General features: G+C 37.9%; 6 protein-coding genes across 10 annotated transcripts; 5 read left to right on the top strand and 1 right to left on the bottom strand.

Annotated features, from left to right (window-relative positions):
* Positions 1–50: 50 nt before the first annotated feature.
* Positions 51–2,519, top strand: LOC108630657 (zinc finger protein 436-like). 4 transcript variants are annotated; one of them, XM_026818204.1, is made up of 5 exons: positions 55–851; positions 927–1,124; positions 1,196–1,611; positions 1,679–2,170; positions 2,329–2,519. In XM_026818204.1, the coding sequence occupies exons 1-5, from the start codon at positions 434–436 to the stop codon at positions 2,365–2,367; spliced, it is 1,563 nt and encodes a 520-aa protein (XP_026674005.1). In that variant the 5' UTR covers positions 55–433; the 3' UTR covers positions 2,368–2,519. The 4 variants fall into 4 exon arrangements, with proteins under 4 accessions (XP_026674004.1, XP_026674005.1, XP_026674006.1 ...); XM_026818205.1 differs by having other exon boundaries at positions 56–851; positions 1,679–2,161; XM_026818203.1 differs by having other exon boundaries at positions 51–851; positions 1,229–1,611; positions 1,679–2,519.
* A 7-nt stretch (positions 2,520–2,526) lies between these two features.
* On the bottom strand, positions 2,527–7,111 carry LOC108630659 (uncharacterized). Its single transcript, XM_018034072.2, has 18 exons — positions 7,070–7,111; positions 6,902–6,973; positions 6,751–6,802; positions 6,490–6,695; positions 6,249–6,413; positions 5,759–5,989; positions 5,410–5,697; positions 5,040–5,338; positions 4,767–4,971; positions 4,506–4,709; positions 4,229–4,444; positions 4,012–4,168; positions 3,679–3,944; positions 3,448–3,611; positions 3,165–3,366; positions 2,970–3,086; positions 2,734–2,900; positions 2,527–2,661 (listed from the first exon to the last, which is right to left on the bottom strand). Exons 1-18 carry the CDS (start codon positions 7,109–7,111, stop codon positions 2,544–2,546), a joined length of 3,171 nt encoding a protein of 1,056 aa, XP_017889561.2. The 3' UTR covers positions 2,527–2,543.
* LOC108630735 (putative serine/threonine-protein kinase cdc7) lies at positions 7,094–11,443 on the top strand. Its single transcript, XM_018034197.2, has 5 exons — positions 7,094–7,356; positions 9,382–9,977; positions 10,055–10,224; positions 10,346–10,511; positions 10,588–11,443. The coding sequence occupies exons 1-5, from the start codon at positions 7,320–7,322 to the stop codon at positions 10,714–10,716; spliced, it is 1,098 nt and encodes a 365-aa protein (XP_017889686.1). The 5' UTR covers positions 7,094–7,319; the 3' UTR covers positions 10,717–11,443.
* A 122-nt stretch (positions 11,444–11,565) lies between these two features.
* Positions 11,566–13,642, top strand: LOC108630733 (succinate--CoA ligase [ADP-forming] subunit beta, mitochondrial-like). 2 transcript variants are annotated; one of them, XM_018034194.2, is made up of 7 exons: positions 11,566–11,773; positions 11,841–12,097; positions 12,159–12,321; positions 12,388–12,655; positions 12,730–13,034; positions 13,091–13,210; positions 13,266–13,642. In XM_018034194.2, the coding sequence occupies exons 1-7, from the start codon at positions 11,714–11,716 to the stop codon at positions 13,467–13,469; spliced, it is 1,377 nt and encodes a 458-aa protein (XP_017889683.1). In that variant the 5' UTR covers positions 11,566–11,713; the 3' UTR covers positions 13,470–13,642. The 2 variants fall into 2 exon arrangements, with proteins under 2 accessions (XP_017889683.1, XP_017889684.1); XM_018034195.2 differs by lacking the exon at positions 12,159–12,321.
* A 282-nt stretch (positions 13,643–13,924) lies between these two features.
* Positions 13,925–17,680, top strand: ScsbetaA (Succinyl-coenzyme A synthetase beta subunit, ADP-forming). Its single transcript, XM_018034196.2, has 7 exons — positions 13,925–14,061; positions 14,885–15,144; positions 15,220–15,382; positions 15,463–15,727; positions 15,807–16,111; positions 16,190–16,309; positions 16,386–17,680. Exons 1-7 carry the CDS (start codon positions 13,996–13,998, stop codon positions 16,554–16,556), a joined length of 1,350 nt encoding a protein of 449 aa, XP_017889685.1. The 5' UTR covers positions 13,925–13,995; the 3' UTR covers positions 16,557–17,680.
* A 101-nt stretch (positions 17,681–17,781) lies between these two features.
* LOC108630736 (PCNA-associated factor) lies at positions 17,782–18,704 on the top strand. The gene is made up of 4 exons (XM_018034198.2): positions 17,782–17,962; positions 18,154–18,231; positions 18,297–18,472; positions 18,543–18,704. Exons 1-4 carry the CDS (start codon positions 17,926–17,928, stop codon positions 18,573–18,575), a joined length of 324 nt encoding a protein of 107 aa, XP_017889687.1. The 5' UTR covers positions 17,782–17,925; the 3' UTR covers positions 18,576–18,704.
* The last annotated feature ends 6 nt before the right edge of the window (positions 18,705–18,710 follow it).

Genomic DNA, 18,710 nt, shown 5'->3' with positions numbered 1-18,710 from the left:
TATTTGTAAAACAAAAAATATGTTTTGTACCAATAAATTATATTAAAGGAAATCTTATGTCTCTTTTATGTGTCTTGGAGTCACGGAAACGTAAAAATAACGCGTCGGTAGATGCTTGAGTACCAAGCATCGAAATGATTAGAAAATTTTGCGAAATGGAACGAGTCTCCAAGCTGAAACGCTTGTAACTCTCTTAATAAAAAACTAACTGAATAAACTATTAATATGCTGAACGAGTAATATTAGTATCGCTATGTCATGCTATCGAATAATACGGTGGTTATGTTTCGGATACACTATCAAAGAATGATTTACAGTTACCGTATAAAGTGGTCACGTTTCTGTTCATTATTTATTATAAAATAATAACGCGTAACAATTATTTATTGATCGATTCAAGGTTTTTACGTATACTTAATGTTAATTTAAAACGATGTCAATGTGCAACGTATTCTGTTTGGTTTGTGACATAAATCTTGAAGCTTCGTCTTCTGTAAACGTATTTTCGACATCGTTCCCTCGCCAAGGCGAACTGCTGGCGAATTTTGTCTCGAAAGTGCTTCACATAACAATCTCCGAACCGCAGAATCCTTACATTTGTTCACAATGTTACAATCTGTTCGAAATGTTAGAGCAGGCTCAGAAGACTGTGCTGAGTATACGTTGCGAGATTCTGAAGATCCATCGGGCCACTGAGAGGCGAAAAAGTACAAACGTAGCTTTAGAAGAAAAGAAATTAAACGATGCTGATGAGAACTCGAAAGTCAGAACAACGTTACAAACTACTCCGATTGAGGAGATGATACAGCAGCAATGTATTCACGATAATACAGTGGCTAGTGCTTCGCAAGGTGGGGTATTTAAATGAGTAAATCTATATAAAATTTGTTTCTAAATTAACTAACGCTTTCTTTGTACCTTCTCAGCAAATCCTTATACATTAAACGTGCACGTGGACGAACGGAGTTTTGTATCACTGATAGATTCTAGAACGAGTGATTCGAAGAACTCTATGAAATCAGATCCCATATTCTCTGAGAACGGATTACAAACTATTGATCTCAAATGGAAAGAAGCAGACAAAAATGTTACAGAGGTGGAAGAGAATACGGAGAACACAGCAGGTAACACTTTTTCGGTCATCCATTTATTTATCAATTAAGTTCTTTATTAATCGAATGATGAAAATGTGCAGTGACAAAAGTTGATGAAACGACTTTGAACTCAGGGAAGTTATCGAGGTACGAGGTGAAACAGTTAAGGTATTCTTGTCCTACTTGTGGCAAGAGATGGAAGACCTCGGCTGAATTGAAGACACACATAAAAACTCATTCGACATTGAGGCCATATATGTGTGAAAAATGTGGCCAAGCGTACAAGCACAAACACGCACTAGAAATACACGTTGGTATGCATAACGGAATAAATCCGTTTCAATGTAATTTTTGTAACAAGTGCTTCACACAGAAAGGAGCTCTTATGAGACACTTGCCAATGCATACCGGCGAAATGCCTTATCAGTGTGAGTTATGCGGTAAAAGGTTCGTCCATCACACGTCTTACAATATGCACAGATTATCGCACAGCGGGAAAAAGTCTTACAAGTGTCACGTAAGTAATAAACCAGATGCAAACGTCTATCAAGTTTATGCCGTACGTTTAAGTAACTCCATTTTAGGTATGCGATCTATCATTATTTTCAACGTCGCATTTAAAGAGACATATGCGAGTGCACACTGGCGAAAGACCTTATAGTTGCACGGTGTGCGGGAAACGTTTCGCGGAACGATATAATTTATTGGCTCACCAGAAGATTCACGATCCGCTCGAAGGTAAAACGAAAAAGGCCAAAGAAACGCTATACCAGTGCAATCATTGCAATCTGGTGTTCGACCAGAAGGAGAATTTAAATGATCATATGAAACATCATTCAAATCTGAATAAGTCCGATCAGCAAGAATCAGAGAAGTTTCAAGACGAGGAAGATCGTCGATTATCTAAAAAGATCAGCCCCGAGCATAATGTACTGCAGGAAGCATGGATTCAAATGAATCGAGCTAAAGTGGATCTTATTGACAATCAAACGCGATTCGTACTTTTACAGAATCCTTTACCAGAAATCGATGAGAACTCATTTGCAGTCACGTTCAGTGATCAGAAGGTATCGTTGGCAAGTACAAGTTATAATACAAATTTACAAGTAATGATAGAACCGTCGGATACATCGATTTTAACCGGCAATCTTCCTTCCATCGATAAAATGCATTGATGTATACTCTAGTTTTTTAAATGCGGAGAGTGTTTTACAAATTATATTTTATTATGCAGATACTTATAAAGAATTACCAGTCGACTGTGCACAAATAAGTACAGGAATTGATTGCATGACTCTTTTTATACGTGCATAAATATTTTTGTGTCAAGTGAGAGATTCTTGTATCGAAGTATTTTTTAACGAGATGTGTTCATTCGTGTAGGATTATTTAATACGTAACAAATAAATCGTTGTCAATAAAGTATATCTAATAATTTTTACCTCGCGCTTAATTAATATGATCGATCATTGTTTCCTCCACTTGGCTAGGCATTAAGTCTTTCCAAGAAGTAACACCATAATTTCTTAGAAGGGTTCTTCTTTGCAATACTGAACTTGACAAAGATCTAAACAGTTTATTTCATTGTTACGGAAGATACGAAACACGTAGGATACGAAATAGGAAGCTTAAGACGTACTGTTTTATCTCGTTAACGATGGGCTCGATCATTGCCGGAATAGCAACTTCAGAAAAGTGATTAAGCTCAGACAAAAATTTCGGTTTCTCCTCGCAAAAATTGGTATATACATTAAAGATAAAATTAATTAATTTGTTATACGCTCGAATATATTCATCCGTCAGTACCTAGGCATATGGAGAATGACAAGCTACTCTCGCTAAACGACTCACTGAACATTTTCTTAAACACGTTACCACCAGAGAAAAGAATCCAGGGTTATTCATGTGCTGATCTAAGTAAATCTTTCTCGATTTCAGTATTAATTCCGTATAGTAGTTTTTCATATGTTCCGGTTTCTTTATTTCTAATGGCTTTAAGGATTATAAATACAATATTAAGAATCGCTTCGACTTTAGCAAAAGAATAAGAACGAATTTCTGATTACAAACTTTTCTCTCCACGAACACTTCGTCGCTGGATCCGGAATCGCTTTGATCCGTAGGCGAAGTTATTCCTCCTAGTATTAACGTATTACGACGTTGTAGAAGTTTTGCCTGATGCCGTTTACGTTTCACTTCTGCATCTTCGATCACGATATTCGAATATTCGTCTAAGATTACCTGTGAACAGATTCTATTGTCTTCAACTGAAAATTGACATCAATTGTATCAATGTACTCTCAGTTCTTTGTGCTCGTTTAATAGCTCGTCGTAAAATTTTATCGGTTGTGACTCTATCTCTTCCTGGAACTTGATGTGCCCTACATTCTTCTTATGCAACACGCTTCTGTCCCTGAATATATCTTCGTCAACGTACGAATTACTGTCGTATATATTTGCAACTAGATCTACGTCTGCTATTCTAATTTTGTTAGGCAGTTTAAGATTCTGTACAGTCTAGAATGAAGAGTAGACGATAGTAGATATGTTTCTACGATCATTAAAGTAACAATCGTACGCGTACATCGTTCACAATTCCTTTAATAAATTTTAGGTCACTTTCTGTAACTGCGGTCTCTTTAGATGCTATATTTTCTTTACTATACTTGGTATACATCTGGATGTCGAACTTCTCTTGTATCCACTCGCTGTGAACTTCTTCGCTCTTCGTTAGTACAAGAACCGGTTTACTATTGGAATAACGCATGGTCAACTGTATGGTTGCGTGCAGATCCGTTTGAGTGATACCAATTTTCTTCTCTAATTTCAGCAAAGCGATTTCGCTGCAATCTGCGAAACGAAGAACGTAGCGATCGAAGGTCTTACTTGCTAACAGAATTTAACAAATCTGACTAACGGAATCCATAACTGTGTCCTAATTCTTCTTGAATAGCTAGGAACTCTCCGCGGCGGGACATATCATTGAACTTTTCTCTATCCACGAATATATATGATTGACTTTCGCTTTCGTTACTCTCTCCCTTTTTCGTCGTGTACCATCGGCAATATACTACCTAAGTTCAAGTCATTTCTTTTACCAAATACATCGATCGAAACCCGACGAGAAGTATTACTTTCTTTAATAACGTTCGAACAATGTGAAGAGCCAAAGACAATTTCTGCACTGCGCTCGGACCTGTTAGTATTATCAACGGCGGGCTTCCTTCGTCATACGGTGTAACATGTAAATCAATCTTCGGAGTGCTTAACTGCTCCAAAAGCGTCAATTTTGTTACGGTACGAGCGGCAGCTAAATTCACCGGTGAGGCGAACGAAGTTACAGCTGCTATCTATTTAAACCGATTCCTCAATCCACCGAATCATCGAGTCTCAATAAAGATAGAAACATACTTTCTCTGCGCTAGTCACTTCGACCCCGTCGATGCGTTGTATACTTGGAATAGAGAATAGTATCACGGCTTTATAATTGGGCCACCTCGTGCAACCATTACCTCGAAGATCCATTTCTTGGATCAGCCCTTTGCAGTTTTGCAATTCCAATAAATCGTCGACCTTATTGAACTTCAAATCTATCACGCGCAAACTGTACGCGTCCTATTTTTAAGGATTTAATTAACAACCATGTTTCAAGTGTTTCGATTGATGTTTTACCTTGAGAAATTCTAAAGTAGTCAACTTGTTGTACCCTAAGTATATTTTTCGTAAATCTGATAGACTGCTTATGCCGTACCCAGGCATAGCTGACTTGTAAGTCAATATGCAATTGCCTTCTAGATTTAGCTCCTGGATATTTAGCTTATCCAAATTTTCAATACGCTCGATCAAATTATACGACAAATTTAAATACTTCAGATACCTGAGGACGTAATGCACGGCATGAAATCATCTGTTCCCGATGACGACTGTGCGGGAAAAAGTACTCACTTCAAATTTTGCAAGCCAGAAATGATCTCGATCGCGTTATGTGACAAGTCCAAATGCACGATACTCCAGAATTCGCTGATATCACGCATTTTTGATATGTAATTGAAGGATAAATTTACGTACGTCAAATACCAAGGAGGTGAAAAATCGAGAATAATGTTTATCCTATTATGCGACGCGTTTAAAAACATTAAGTAGGGAATGCCTTTCAGTGGTAGTAAAGTCGAAATATGATTGTATGCGAGATCGATGTATTGCAAGTAACGATGATATCTTAACATCACAATATGCGAGAGCGACTGTTAAAGAAATTATTCCTACTATCTGTTTCTTATAGAAGGCATTATATTTCTAATAGAGGACCAAGTACCATGTCTCTCATAACGCATTTGCTTAATACGTAGAGACCATTCTCGGGGGATTTGGTAAGATACGATTTGCTAACTCCTATCAGCCTGTCAGTGAGAAATCCGCAGAATTCTAAATCGTCAAACGTTACATCGCACAGTTCTCTCAGCTTTACGACGGGCGCTTTATCATCTTCCCACAAATCGATGTCCAGAATAAAACTATTCCAATTACTACCAGTTGCGCACTGGATTACTTTTTGATCTGCTGAGAACGGCACTTGATCGAGCAACGTGAACGAAAGATCGGACTACAAAAAGGAAAACTCTGTTGCAATTAGAGCATTTGATTTACGATCGAATAAGACTTACAGTTGTAGACGATTCAGGGGTAGTCGATACCGATTCGTTTGACAAAACTTCGTACGGTACATATCTGTCTCCTATATCGTCCCAACTCATCTGGCTGTGCGACAATAAATCTGAGTCGTCGTCGTCAATTAATTTAACATCATCTTTGTGTAACGTGTGTTCCTCCGGAACGGAAATTTTACCAATCATATTTCGTGCAAGCAACGTTTCACGCGAAGAAAATAAGTAGGACTGTAATATTCGGATTGTACGATATATTCTTTGTATCGGCATTATTTTTTAATAATAAACGATCAAGAACATGATCTTACTTTCCCTTGGTCCATATTTAAACAGTTACTTCCCATTACATGAAACTATTCGTATAATTATCGTTTGTACAAAACCTTTCATACAATCAACTTTATTTCTATTGTTTCTTAACAATTGAATACATATGGGTGTATCAAAATACAAAATTACGTTTTATAAGAATAGAACAGAATGCTTATGAATCGGTAGCTAAAATTTTTAAAGCTTCATTTGTAAAACGATAATGATGCCACTCTTCCTCTTCCGTTATATCAATTGCTCCTTTACTTTTATAGAAATCTCTTGCAGGATTCCATTTAAGGACAGAGAAATCTAGTCTACAACAACTGTTATCTACCGCTTCCTATACAAATGATACAATAATTATAAGTACATATAATTCCTACGAATGTAAATTTTATAGTTTTTGGGCAACATACTTTGGCAACAGCTCTTAATAATTTACTGCCTACGTGTTCCCTTCGATTGTTAGGTGTAACATACAAATCTTCCAAGTACATGGCTTTACCGCCCCACGTCGAGTATGTGTAATATGAAATTGCATACCCTACCACGTTTCTATCTATCTCTGCTACGTAGCATATGAACAAAGGATGATCTGTGTCAAATCCATCTTTTTCTAAAACTATGAACAATCTTCTTCAATGAAAGCCAATTTATCCCCAACGTTGAATTCCTACCTTCGGAATTAATTTTTGGACCATCCGGCATACGCTCGAAATCAGCTAATTCCTTAAAGAACGCGAAAACGATTTAAAGAAAAGGTTTTTGCAATTTTCAGCAAAGCGGAAATGTTATATTAATTTACTAATAATTTTTATTTAGAACTACCTGGATCAAGCTTCTGATAGCTTTACAATCTTCGCGTTTTGCTTTGCGTATTATTACCATTATCACTTCGTCCTAGTTAACTTATTTAAAGCGTGCTTTAATAAACGCTGTTATAAAATCTGAAGCATTTCGACGAGAGCGCCGCGACTTCCTGTCCGACGCGACAACCATTTCCTGAAGCTTCTGCGCTCGGCGTGTTTGCTTAGCCATTTACGTTCAGTGTTCAGCGTTGATCGTGTTGGTCACTCGTGATCTCTTATTGTGATCGTTGCGTATCGTAATTTCGTTGCGTATTATCGCGTATGTGCTGACGTTACGGGGAAAACTCGCGTACGATCGAGATCCGTGATCTCTCCTTGTGTATTTCTCGCGTCGAGAAACATAGCAGAGAAAGACAGAAACAGAGCGATCATAGAGAATGTCCGAAATTGACGCAAAAGTGAACATGTCGCTTGGTAAGTGGCCAGAGTCTCGAACGTCTAGCAGTTTTGCCGATAATCCTGGGTGAGCGTACGGCTACTACTGTTTCTTCTTTTGCACGAATTCCGAATGGCGAGAATCTTACAGCGTAGATGTCCAATATTTCTTTTCGTTCGTTTATAAACCGCCCGAGGTATGGTAAATAGATCTTGGAAATGAATGATCAGCGGATCAGCGAGCTTTCGATGCACAATCATTCCGTCTCCCCGTCTCTTAATCGTTGCGGAATCAAAACATGGGCAATGCGATCGCTTTCGAGTCGACGTTTAACTCGCAAGAGAAAACCAGTGCGCTGTCCTTTCGAATCGCTGGAAGACGTTCTCGCAATTTCTGACGCTCGAATAGAACAAAGTACTTGCATACGCATTTCGGATCCTTATAAAAGAGCTTCGATTCTCGGCCGTGTACACGCAATAGGAACGCGATAAATCCGGATTTCTACTGAACGGAAAGGATAACGAGAAGGAAGAGAAATACAAACGCCACGGAGGACTATGCGTCCTGCGAGAAAAAGAGTGCTACGATTTACGTACGATCGATGGAGAGAAGCATCGTATCGTTCTAACGATAGCAGGACGATTGTCTAAATGTGAAAATTGACCAACACGAAGACGAGACTCTCTTGGATAATATAACGCAGACGAAGTGTTGTGTGACTCACGCCTCACGAAAAGGAGTCAACTTTCCATTGCGTGGGATACATACGTTTGCGTAACTTTAGTAGTATTTTTATCTCTGCTATCATGTTCCTCGAGTTTCTGTTCGTTTGCCTGATGGACTTGGAACGCTGCACGCTATACGAGATAAAAAAAATATCCCAGGAATTTTTAAATCGATTTTATTTTCAACGCATTCTATGACTCGAACGTAAAACATGCGACGTAAAACGTTTCGACTACGAACGAAAATTATGCTAAAGTATATCGCAAACGTACGATTTAACATGTTCGATGTAAACGTATAAATAAACAAACGCTCCGCGATGCATAAAATCAATTGTCGAATCGTAAGAAATATTTCATTTAACGAGACATAGAAAAAATAAAAGACTACAAGAGGATTTAATGTTTCCAATAAATCAGTTAGATATTTATTGGATTGGAAAAATATGGACCCATGCACCTCGACGGAAGGATATCTTAAATGTAACTGCATCGCTGCGACCGCCTGTTCAGTTATTTTTTTCTAAGTACTAGTACAAACGGCCTATTTCTTTTTCTATTAATTAACGATGATAAAGGCTGACGGAATCGCATTTTTAATGAAGAGGAGAACAATTCAGCCGAAGGAGAAGTTAGATATCGAACGTACGAAGAACAATTAATGTGCAAGGAAATGCACTTGAGATCTATGTATTGAAAGATAAATACTATCTGAAGATTACATTGAGATTAAGAAGAAAGCAGGGAGTACGTAAAAGGAGATTACGAAGTATATATATGTGAACAAAGGAGATGTTGGATGTACGAAGAGAATTTACGAAGAAGACTCTAAAGAGTACAATACACGTAGAGATATTAACAAAATTAGCTGGAGGATCATTTTTTTTCTAAAGACGTTGAGTTGCATTTGTAGAGTAAGGTGTCACAAATTCTTTCGCAGAAGTATAGTATCTCAGTATTTTTGTCGTTTTTAATTTAAAGTAATATACTTGAGACTTTTTTATTACGATTCTTTTTGTGTTAGACATTATGACTATGAAACTAGCAGCAACATTCGATGTGTCTTTAATTGTATTTAAAAATGAAATTATTTTGAAAATAATAGATATATATTAGAAGAACAATTGGGGGGATTGAGAGATACGTAGATTGAAAAATCTTCAAAGGAATTGAATAAAAAAAAGAGACAGAACTAGCCATACTGAGCTCGTGATGATGGTCCACGCAAGAAGACGTTTTTCACATATTCCAGTTTAAAAGCCCTAACACAAAATTAACTTCCTGCACTGATCACAGGCCGTACACTCACTAAACGTTGTGAATTTTCTTCCTTTTAAGATGAGATCATAAAGATGGAGAAAAAGGAGAAGAAGAAAAAGTCAGGGACCACCAGCGGAAAGGCTGGTGCTAAACGCACACGGGGAAGCCCGCGAGGGCGTAATGGATTGAGAGGCAGAGGCAGAGGCGCCAGAATAAAGCGTAACGTTGGAATCGTTAAGAAAGATCAAACATGGCAAGCAGGCCAGAATAACAATAACAATAATAACAATATCAATGTACGCGGTGGTTTCGTTCGAAAACGGTACAAGAAAAACACCGGCTTGACCAGGTCACGTAGCAATTTGACATTGAATCAAAAATCGAATATACGAGGAGTCTTTAACACTCGCCGTGCTCGCGGCAACAGATTCGGTCTGACCCGTAGTAGAAGTCGCACAAATTTGACTTTTACTCAGGGAGGATTTTTCACCAACAATAAGGCTACATTGAAAAAAACGAACAGTCTACCGAATTTGCGTGACCCTACGTCGGTTCACAATCGGCTCGGATATCAGAGCCCTGCTCAAGTTGCTTACCGCAATCGCGTTAAAAAAGCGAAGCAGTTGCTACTACAGAAACAGAATCAGAGATTATCCTTACAAAATCAGTTCAGAGTAAGTCGCCGAATGATAGTCGGAAAATCGTGATCAAACTGATATTAAATGAGTGTTCTGTTTTCTTATTTTTAAAGCAAGCTTCGCAAGCCGGGAAGTCGGTGATGTCGGTTCAACAGAGATCCGCAGGAAGGAGGCAACAGATTTTAACGTCCCAGCGTCGTTTCACGACGGGTGGACTGCGATCGGACCAGATTGCCCGCGCTCAAAGACGTGTCCAGTATGAACAAAAATTGATGAGAATGAAGTATGCTAAAGCGTTCCACGATTTATCAAGCTGATTACGAGCATATTGATAAGAGACTCTTAAATTATTTTTACTTTAAATCCTTTTATAAGACCTTACTTCAAGTGATACGATGTTACAGTACTGCAAGATTAAACCCGAGCGCAAATGTTAACTGTATGTGTAAATTGGGGAACGAGTACAGCCCTAGCAAACATCCACGGCCTCTTAATTTCACGCCGAACCAGAATGGGAACACTCCGGACGGTATGGGGGACATTTACCAGCAGTGCAAACGTTTAAGCGTGGTACGTATAATTCTAATCGAAGAGAAACGAATCGCGACTGTGATCATTTGTAACGTATGTAATTCGTCATTCGCAGAATATAAAATATAAAAGGCCTCTGTCACCGATCTCGGAAACGGACGATTACCGTATGTTCAGTCAGATCATACACAGAATAAGTGGAAGTCACACGAATAGTACGCTTAACGATAGATTTAGCTACTAAGTCGAACAAGAGAAATTTGTTTTGTATTTAGAATATAAGACTGTTGAGGCCAGAATTCAAAGCGTGCAACATAAATGCCTGAACATAGTAATTCAGTTTTATCGATGATATTAATATTTAACTTATACGAAATGAATTTGCAATTTAAATAACTCTGATGTCTTTCGTATCTTTTCGTCTATGTAAAATATAGAAGTATTAATATTATTTGAGGACGTCTGAAAGATCATGTTTTTCTTAATTGATGAAATCGTAGTAACTTAATATAATTCTTTCCCCATTGTAATTTTGCTGAGAGACGTGGCCTCGATGAAACGAGTTTAACATGTGTATCTAAGAAAACGTAGTAGTAATGAAAATCATTGAGCGTTATAATTACATTCGAGTTTTCGAGATTTTAGGAATTTTGTTAAGGACGTAGTTCCTAAAATAATCATAAGTCTGACTGGGGAAATAAATTCATTTTTCGAGAAACGATTGTTACGCTAATTGATATAAGAATTCATTTTAAACTGTCGAATACGATGTACCAATGAAATACAGAATTACAATGTAGCAAGGTTTTTCTCTGTTATACTTAGAAATTGTACGCGCTTCTAAGGAAATCATAATCAGAGTATAATTAATAAGAGTACAATGTAAAAGATCGACTTTTTATATTTTAATGTATCAACATAATTTAATACGTGTATCTTCTGAGTACATATTAAAGATTAGAGAGACAGAATCTTTATTAATATAAAGTTATGTTTATCAATCGAACGATCTCCAGCTGTTTATTAGAACTCCATGTCCCTTCTTTAAATCCTGCATCGCGATTTGCAGATATTTTCACTGAGTAATAGAGTTCTGAATTTATCGCTAATAGCATTCTAATTTCACATCGTACTCAAAGTCGGAAGTTTATAGAAACGATGGTTATGCGAGGAGAGTTCCTTTTATATGAATAAAAAGAAAGAGGCTTTCTACAGATCGAACAATTCGATCGACATAGAAGATGTCTATCAGAATCTCGTCACTTCTGTCACAGTTTTACACTGGAAGTACGATAAAACAGGTAGATACTCCAAGCAGTTACAGTTAGCAGCAGTAGAATCGACGATTATAACTGAAACTATTTTTAGTTTTTAGCCTGTGCTTCTATCAATGTTCAACAAATCCGACGCCTACAAGTTCACGAACATGTCGCGTATACTTTATTAAAAGAAGCTGGGATCCCGACACCGCCGTTTGGAGTTGCCAAAACAGGGGAAGAAGCTGCAAAGATAGCCGAGAGTCTCAAGACGAAAGATATCGTCATAAAAGCTCAAGTCCTTGCCGGGGGCCGTGGGGTAGGACGGTTTCAGAACACCGAGATCGGCGGTGTCGTTATGTGCGAAACGTGAGTCGAGAATCAAGAATCAAGCGCGGCGATTATAACTTTTATTCAATGTCATTTTTAGTCCCGAGCAAGCAAAAGATTTGGCCAGCCAAATGATAGGAAATTTGTTAGTAACGAAACAAACCGGGTCGGCTGGTAGAATTTGTAATTCAGTAATGGTGACAACGCGTATGTTCCCGCGTAAAGAATATTACCTGGCAGTAACGCTCGAACAAACTTACCATGTAAACTCTTTTATTAAAACGATAGGAGTAGTTCAAATTTCTTAAAACAAGTCATATAATTTATAGGGTCCCGTGGTGATACTGTCTAAGCAGGGCGGTGTGAATATCGAAGATATCGCCGCGAAGACTCCGGAGGCGATATCGTATATACCGGTGAACATAATGAAAGGTTTGACTGTCAAGCAAGTGAACAAAATTGTACAGAAGCTAGGTATAGAAGGGAACGACAAAGATATCGTCGGAGTGATCGCTTGCAATCTCTACGAGACGTTTATCAAGAATGACGCGTTACTGCTTGAAATTAATCCATTCGCTTTAGACCTCTCCGGGGAATGTGAGTTGTACAATGAATCGATCGATCTCATTGAATTAAGAATCCCTTAATAACGAAAACGAAAAACTTTTCAGATTTCGCTTTAGACTGTAAATGTTCTTTCGATGATAGCGCAGAGTTCAGGCAAAAGAAATTATTTTCTTTCAGGGATCTTACACAAGAAGATCCTAACGAACTCCAAGCGTCTAAATTTAATTTAAATTACATAGCGTTAAGCGGAAACATAGGGTGTTTGGTGAACGGCGCGGGATTGGCGATGGCCACTATGGATATGATTCAATTGTACGGCGGTATGCCGGCTAATTTTTTAGATGTGGGTGGCTCCGCAACGAAGGAAACCGTAACAGAAGCTTTTAAAATAATAATCTCTGATCCGAAGGTAATTAAACCTCACGTCTATATAAATCGACATAAACTTGAATTCCAAGTATTCAGGTAGAGGCGATTTTGGTAAATATATTCGGTGGTATTATGAGATGTGACATAATCGCAGAAGGAATTATCGCCGCGTCCAAGGAATTGAAGCTAACAGTTCCGGTGGTCGTAAGACTGCAGGTAATTCGCGGATATGCACGAGGGAACGTTGATCAGAAGTTGTTTTGTTATGTAGGGAACTAACGTAGAGATCGCACGGAAGTTAATAGCTGATGCACAAGTGAAAGTATTCCCCGTAGACGAATTTGCCACGGCCGCTGAATCGGCTGTGAAATTATCGACCATAATACAACTTGCGTCTTCTATGAATTTAGAGGTTTCTTTCAAGCTTAAAAAGAAAAAGGTGAAGAGTTCGGACTGTGGGACGAAAGCTAAATGATCTTTCTACATTTTTAACGAAATTTGTAACACGCTGTACAATTATTAATAGCTCTTTGTTTGCTTTTACTTTTGCTATGTCGTACGATGTGAAAACATCGCCTGTATTCTTTTAACTTTTATAAATTTGTATCAATCTAAATGTAGACGTAAAGAATAAATATTTTTCTCATATTTCTGTATATAATTTTACTCTACTTCCCTTCCTGCGTTCATCGCAATATTACAATCCACGCGACCAGGAAAGATAAGAATAACGCGCATTAACATATTCAAATGCTGAATGAGAAATCGAAACGTGACTGGAAGTGACTGAAGTCTTGAATACGAAACTAAGTTTTTCTGCATAAGAATTGTTGCATGATAAATCAAATGTTCGCAGAAAATCGTGATCTGTAGTAGTGCTGCCATCGCAGGCTTCGTTTGCGGAGTTTGCGTCATGTTTTCTACTAGTATAAACGTCAAGAAAGGTGGGGACATGAAGGCGCAGCTTACACTTGGCAGTCCACTGCCACGGCTTTAATAAGATGGCTACCATGTTGTCTCGGACTATCTCACTCGTTGAAAATCTCACCCGATTCAACGGGTCGAAGGTAAGTTGCATTCTCCGTAAGCTACTGTTCCGCCCGAACCCGACAATCCGTGTTTGCTCGTTCGGTTTAGTTATATTCTTCCGAAACCGTCAGGATTTACGCCAATGATTCATAAGTGGGGTAATCACCATATTAGATGTCTGTAGTCTGCTAAATTGGGCGCCAGGGTCAGCCGATTCGAAGCCAAAGATAGTGGCCTTGCAATAAACTCGCTTTTTTCACGAAATACAAGCATGTCAATTGTGCAATAGACGTCTAAATGTCTCCCTGGGCAACCTTTGATTCGTTGGTCATTGACTCTTGCTCGTCTGCCCGTATTTAATTAACTTTTATTAAATTACGTCGAGAATGAGCGACCACTTGTCAAACGCAAGAGGAGTCCCGATTTTCAAATCTAATAGCTGACCGCTTCAATTGTTTTCGTTTGTTCTCTTTCGAAGTATATCTCTGTTGACTTTAAAAATTTGCAACGGCGGTGCCTCTGATCTATTATTCACGTTCGATCTGTTTACTTGTCGAAGATGAAGCTGCCAAGGATGTGATTAGAAGTATGTAGGTCATTACCGCCGATTGATCTTTGAGTTTAGAATATTTTTAATTCGTACGGCGAAACACGCTGGTTTAAAGTTCAAGAGCTGATGCTACTTTGTTTTACGTTGCATGTTGACAATTCGTAGTAAATGTTATTTATAAAGATTTGTCAATAAATTACATAATTATACACGCTATATCCAGACTAATTATCTGAAGCTGTAACATATAAAGACGTTCCGTCAATGGACACAGTTCTTATTGAAACCCCTTTGTACTTGTTTGCGGATAGATTTTGGGGTGCAAAACCAACTTAGTGAAACAACCAGTTAGGAATTTAAATGTCCACGAACACATCAGCTACAGCTTACTCAATGAAGCTGGAGTCCCGACTCCGAAGTTCGGAGTTGCCAAGACTCCGGATGAGGCTGCGAAACTCGCCGCTGACTTGAAAACCAAAGATATCGTTTTGAAGGCACAAGTCTTAGCTGGCGGCAGAGGAAAGGGTCACTTTAAAGGGAGTAGCATCAGCGGTGTAAAGATGTGTGAAACGTAAGATATCACACAGAATCTTAATATGAGCAATACAAAAATGGTTTGTGTTATCGTGCGTTGATCTTTGTATAGTCCGGATGAAGCGAAGAAATTAGCCAGTCAAATGTTGGGCAAATTGTTAATCACTAAACAGACGGGCGAGGCCGGTAGGATATGCAATGCAGTTATGGTGACACAACGCATGTTCCCGCGTAAAGAGTACTACCTTGCGGTCATGATGGAAAGAGCCTTTGGTGTAAGTCGACGAATAGACGTTATTTGACTGACATGAGCCAGGAAAAATGATTGATTCAATTGGACACTTTTTTATTTAAGGGTCCAGTGATAATAGCTTCCAGCCAGGGTGGTGTAAATATCGAAGAAGTTGCTGCAACGAATCCTAGTGCTATCATGTATGAACCCATTGATATCGAGAAGGGTATTACGAAAGAACAGGCAGATCGTATTGCCGTGAAGCTTGGACTTCAGAATGTTAAAGATTACATTTCTAACATTATTATCAACCTGTATCAAATGTTTCTTAAGAAGGATGCTCTTTTATTAGAGGTGAATCCTTTGGCAGAAGACATTAATGGACAATGTAAGTTTGATATAAAAATAAAGATGTTTCCATACGAGGTAGAAAGGAAAGATTTTCAATCAAACTTCACGATATTTAGACTTCGCCTTGGACTGCAAGTGCAGATTCGATGACAATGCTGAGTTCAGGCAAAAGGAATTATTCGCTCTGAGAGACTGGACTCAAGAGGATGCCAAGGAAGTCGAAGCTGCTAAATTCGATTTAAATTACATCGCGCTCGATGGTAACATCGGGTGTATGGTAAACGGGGCTGGTCTGGCTATGGCCACTATGGATATTATCAAATTGCATGGTGGAGAGCCAGCCAATTTCTTAGACGTCGGCGGCGGCGCAACCACTTCTGCTGTGAAAGAAGCATTTAAAATCATAACTTCTGACACACGAGTGAGTTATGCAACATCATTAATATCGATGAAAAACTTTTGTAGATAAGATAAACATTTCTTATTTCGATTGATACAGGTTCACGCTCTCTTAGTCAATATATTTGGCGGAATTATGAGATGCGACGTGATTGCCGAAGGAATTATCGCCGCGACTAAAGAGCTCAGCTTAAAAATTCCTGTCGTCGTTCGATTGCAGGTATGAATTAATGCCAATAGCGTTCCCAAAGTGACGGTACGAAGGATGGAATCTAACTTTGATTGCATGATTTCAGGGTACAAACGTAGACGAAGCGAAAGCTCTTATTGCGAACGCGGGTTTGAGAATCGTACCGATAGACGATCTCGACGAAGCTGCCCGCGTCGCGGTCAAACTGTCTACGATCGTTAAATTAGCACAATCCGAGAATCTTAGCGTCAACTTCGAGATACCTTCGATTTCCTAAATCTAGCAAAAATTTGTAATTTACCATATATTATGGACATACATTACGAAGATATATTCACATTGTTAAAAGCGTTTGGAACAACAATTTGAAAGTAATAACTAGATTGATATTAACCATTGATTTCGAATGTAATTTCTGTCGTATTTTTAAAACGACGTTCTTGAACGTACTTCATATGTTTCTACTACAAGTGGAAATGGACATTCTTAGCTTTGCTTGATGTTTCGAACGTTCGTATATTTTTTCTAAGATGAATAACGCGGACGCGTGCTCGTTTTACGATCTTGTATTAAATCGTTACTGTTGTAAAAATTGCCAGGCACAGTTTGCTCGAAATCGATGTTGCTTTTTTACCCGATGCAAGCACAAACTCATACATCCCGAAACGTATGCAGACCTCTTCAAGAATGTAATTTATTGTTTTCCCGATTAACGGGTCTCTGTGATTCAGTATTAAAATTAAGTTACATAATATACGGTTATCGACATAGCCATATTTTTTGCACGACGTGTACTCTATATTCTTTCAAAGCTTATATACACATCATACTTGTATACCGAAAAAATACGAGATTAACTGTCCAAAAAACGACACCTTTTATATAACCGTTCATAAGACAAAAAATTGTTATATTCGAAACGCATTACCGTGAGATATGATTATTATATCTCGCAGTTAAAAAAAAACCTGGGCCTGTTTAATGTAATATATAGACTTAATGTAGTTATATGTATACATATATATATAAATTATTTTACGTAATTTTAATTTGTTTTTATTTTGCTAATTAATCAAGAATGATCACGTTTCGTTATTCCCTTGGGCGCAATTATTACGGAATAGTCAATAATAAATCGTACATCAATATTATGCTATGTTCACGTAATTATCAGATATAATTGCATTTCTGTTACGAATATTACACGACGCAAAATGTAATGCAGAAAGATCATAGCATAATTTTGATCGAAAATGAGAAAACGATGATCTTACTTGAAATGACAACGGGAAGATGTTTGAGAGAGGCTTGGATGTTCCTTAGGATGCGGATGCTTTGATGATTTTGTTATTGTCGGCAATAGCCTTCTTTTTAAATAAAGATACGCTATTGTTCACTTTATTACATTTTTCATTCAGCACCATAGCACCGACGAATTTAAATATCTATCCGTTGTTCGCGACTCGCGACTCTTAAAGATTGGCACTACTGTTCATATTATACGATTGGCAACCGGTAGCTTGGATTTTGAATTGCTTATATATATACTTACGGTTTCAACGGTGTCGAACGAATTGTAACGACGTTTTTTAAGAGGCAACAGCTCCTGTAACTTCGTGTTCGATTTACTGTAAAATAGAAGAAAGATGGTTCGAACAAGAGCAGATCGCATACAGGCGAAAGGTGAAATATTCAATTTATCAAATCTCTTATTCAGAAATTGTAAGAAGTCAGTGATTCCTTTGCTTAATCGATTTCCGATTAAATTCAACCATATTTCCTATTCCTTCATTTGCGAGTATCATACTTCTGTCTAAGAATATCTGAGGGATCGAATAACTTTGTTAAAAATATTTATCGTTTGTATTCCTTAGCCGTCGGTAGTAAAGCACCATCGAAAGTCGCAGCTATAGTACCGAGTTCGCCAGTTGTGACACCGTCTAAGAGGAGAGGTAATGCCTGATATATTTATTTAAGTGAACGACGAATTGAAAACAAATTGAATAAACAATTTTAGGAAAAAGCTATTCCGGTGGCAACCCGTATCATCCAAGAGACACGCCAGAATGGCAGAAACCTATTACAAATTTTCTAAATCCTGACTCTGTTTACTCAGAAATTACAAATACCACTCCAGCTACTCCATCTCCAAAACGTGCCAAAGAATCAGCGAACATTGCTTCAAAGATTGAAGTATGCAATCAAACTGTTGTTATATATCTTTAATCAATACAATGATATTAACAATATTCTGATTTAACAGGAACTCTGTGATGACGAAGACTCCAATAACTAAGCGGAGTCAATAAACCAAGACTTACATATTTTAATCATTGTTATTTTAATGTGTCAACAAAGAGAGTTGCTCAATTTTTATTTAAATCTTCAGATGATAGAAAATCGTTTAGTCAAGTTGGAAATGAGTCAAATG

Source organism: Ceratina calcarata, unplaced genomic scaffold (genome assembly GCF_001652005.2).
Source record: "Ceratina calcarata isolate Rehan_Ccalc_2016 unplaced genomic scaffold, ASM165200v1 scaffold78.2, whole genome shotgun sequence".
Taxonomy (NCBI): Eukaryota; Metazoa; Arthropoda; class Insecta; order Hymenoptera; family Apidae; genus Ceratina; species Ceratina calcarata.
The sequence above is the reverse complement of the archived record's forward strand: the minus strand, read 5'-3'. Positions and strand labels throughout refer to the sequence as shown.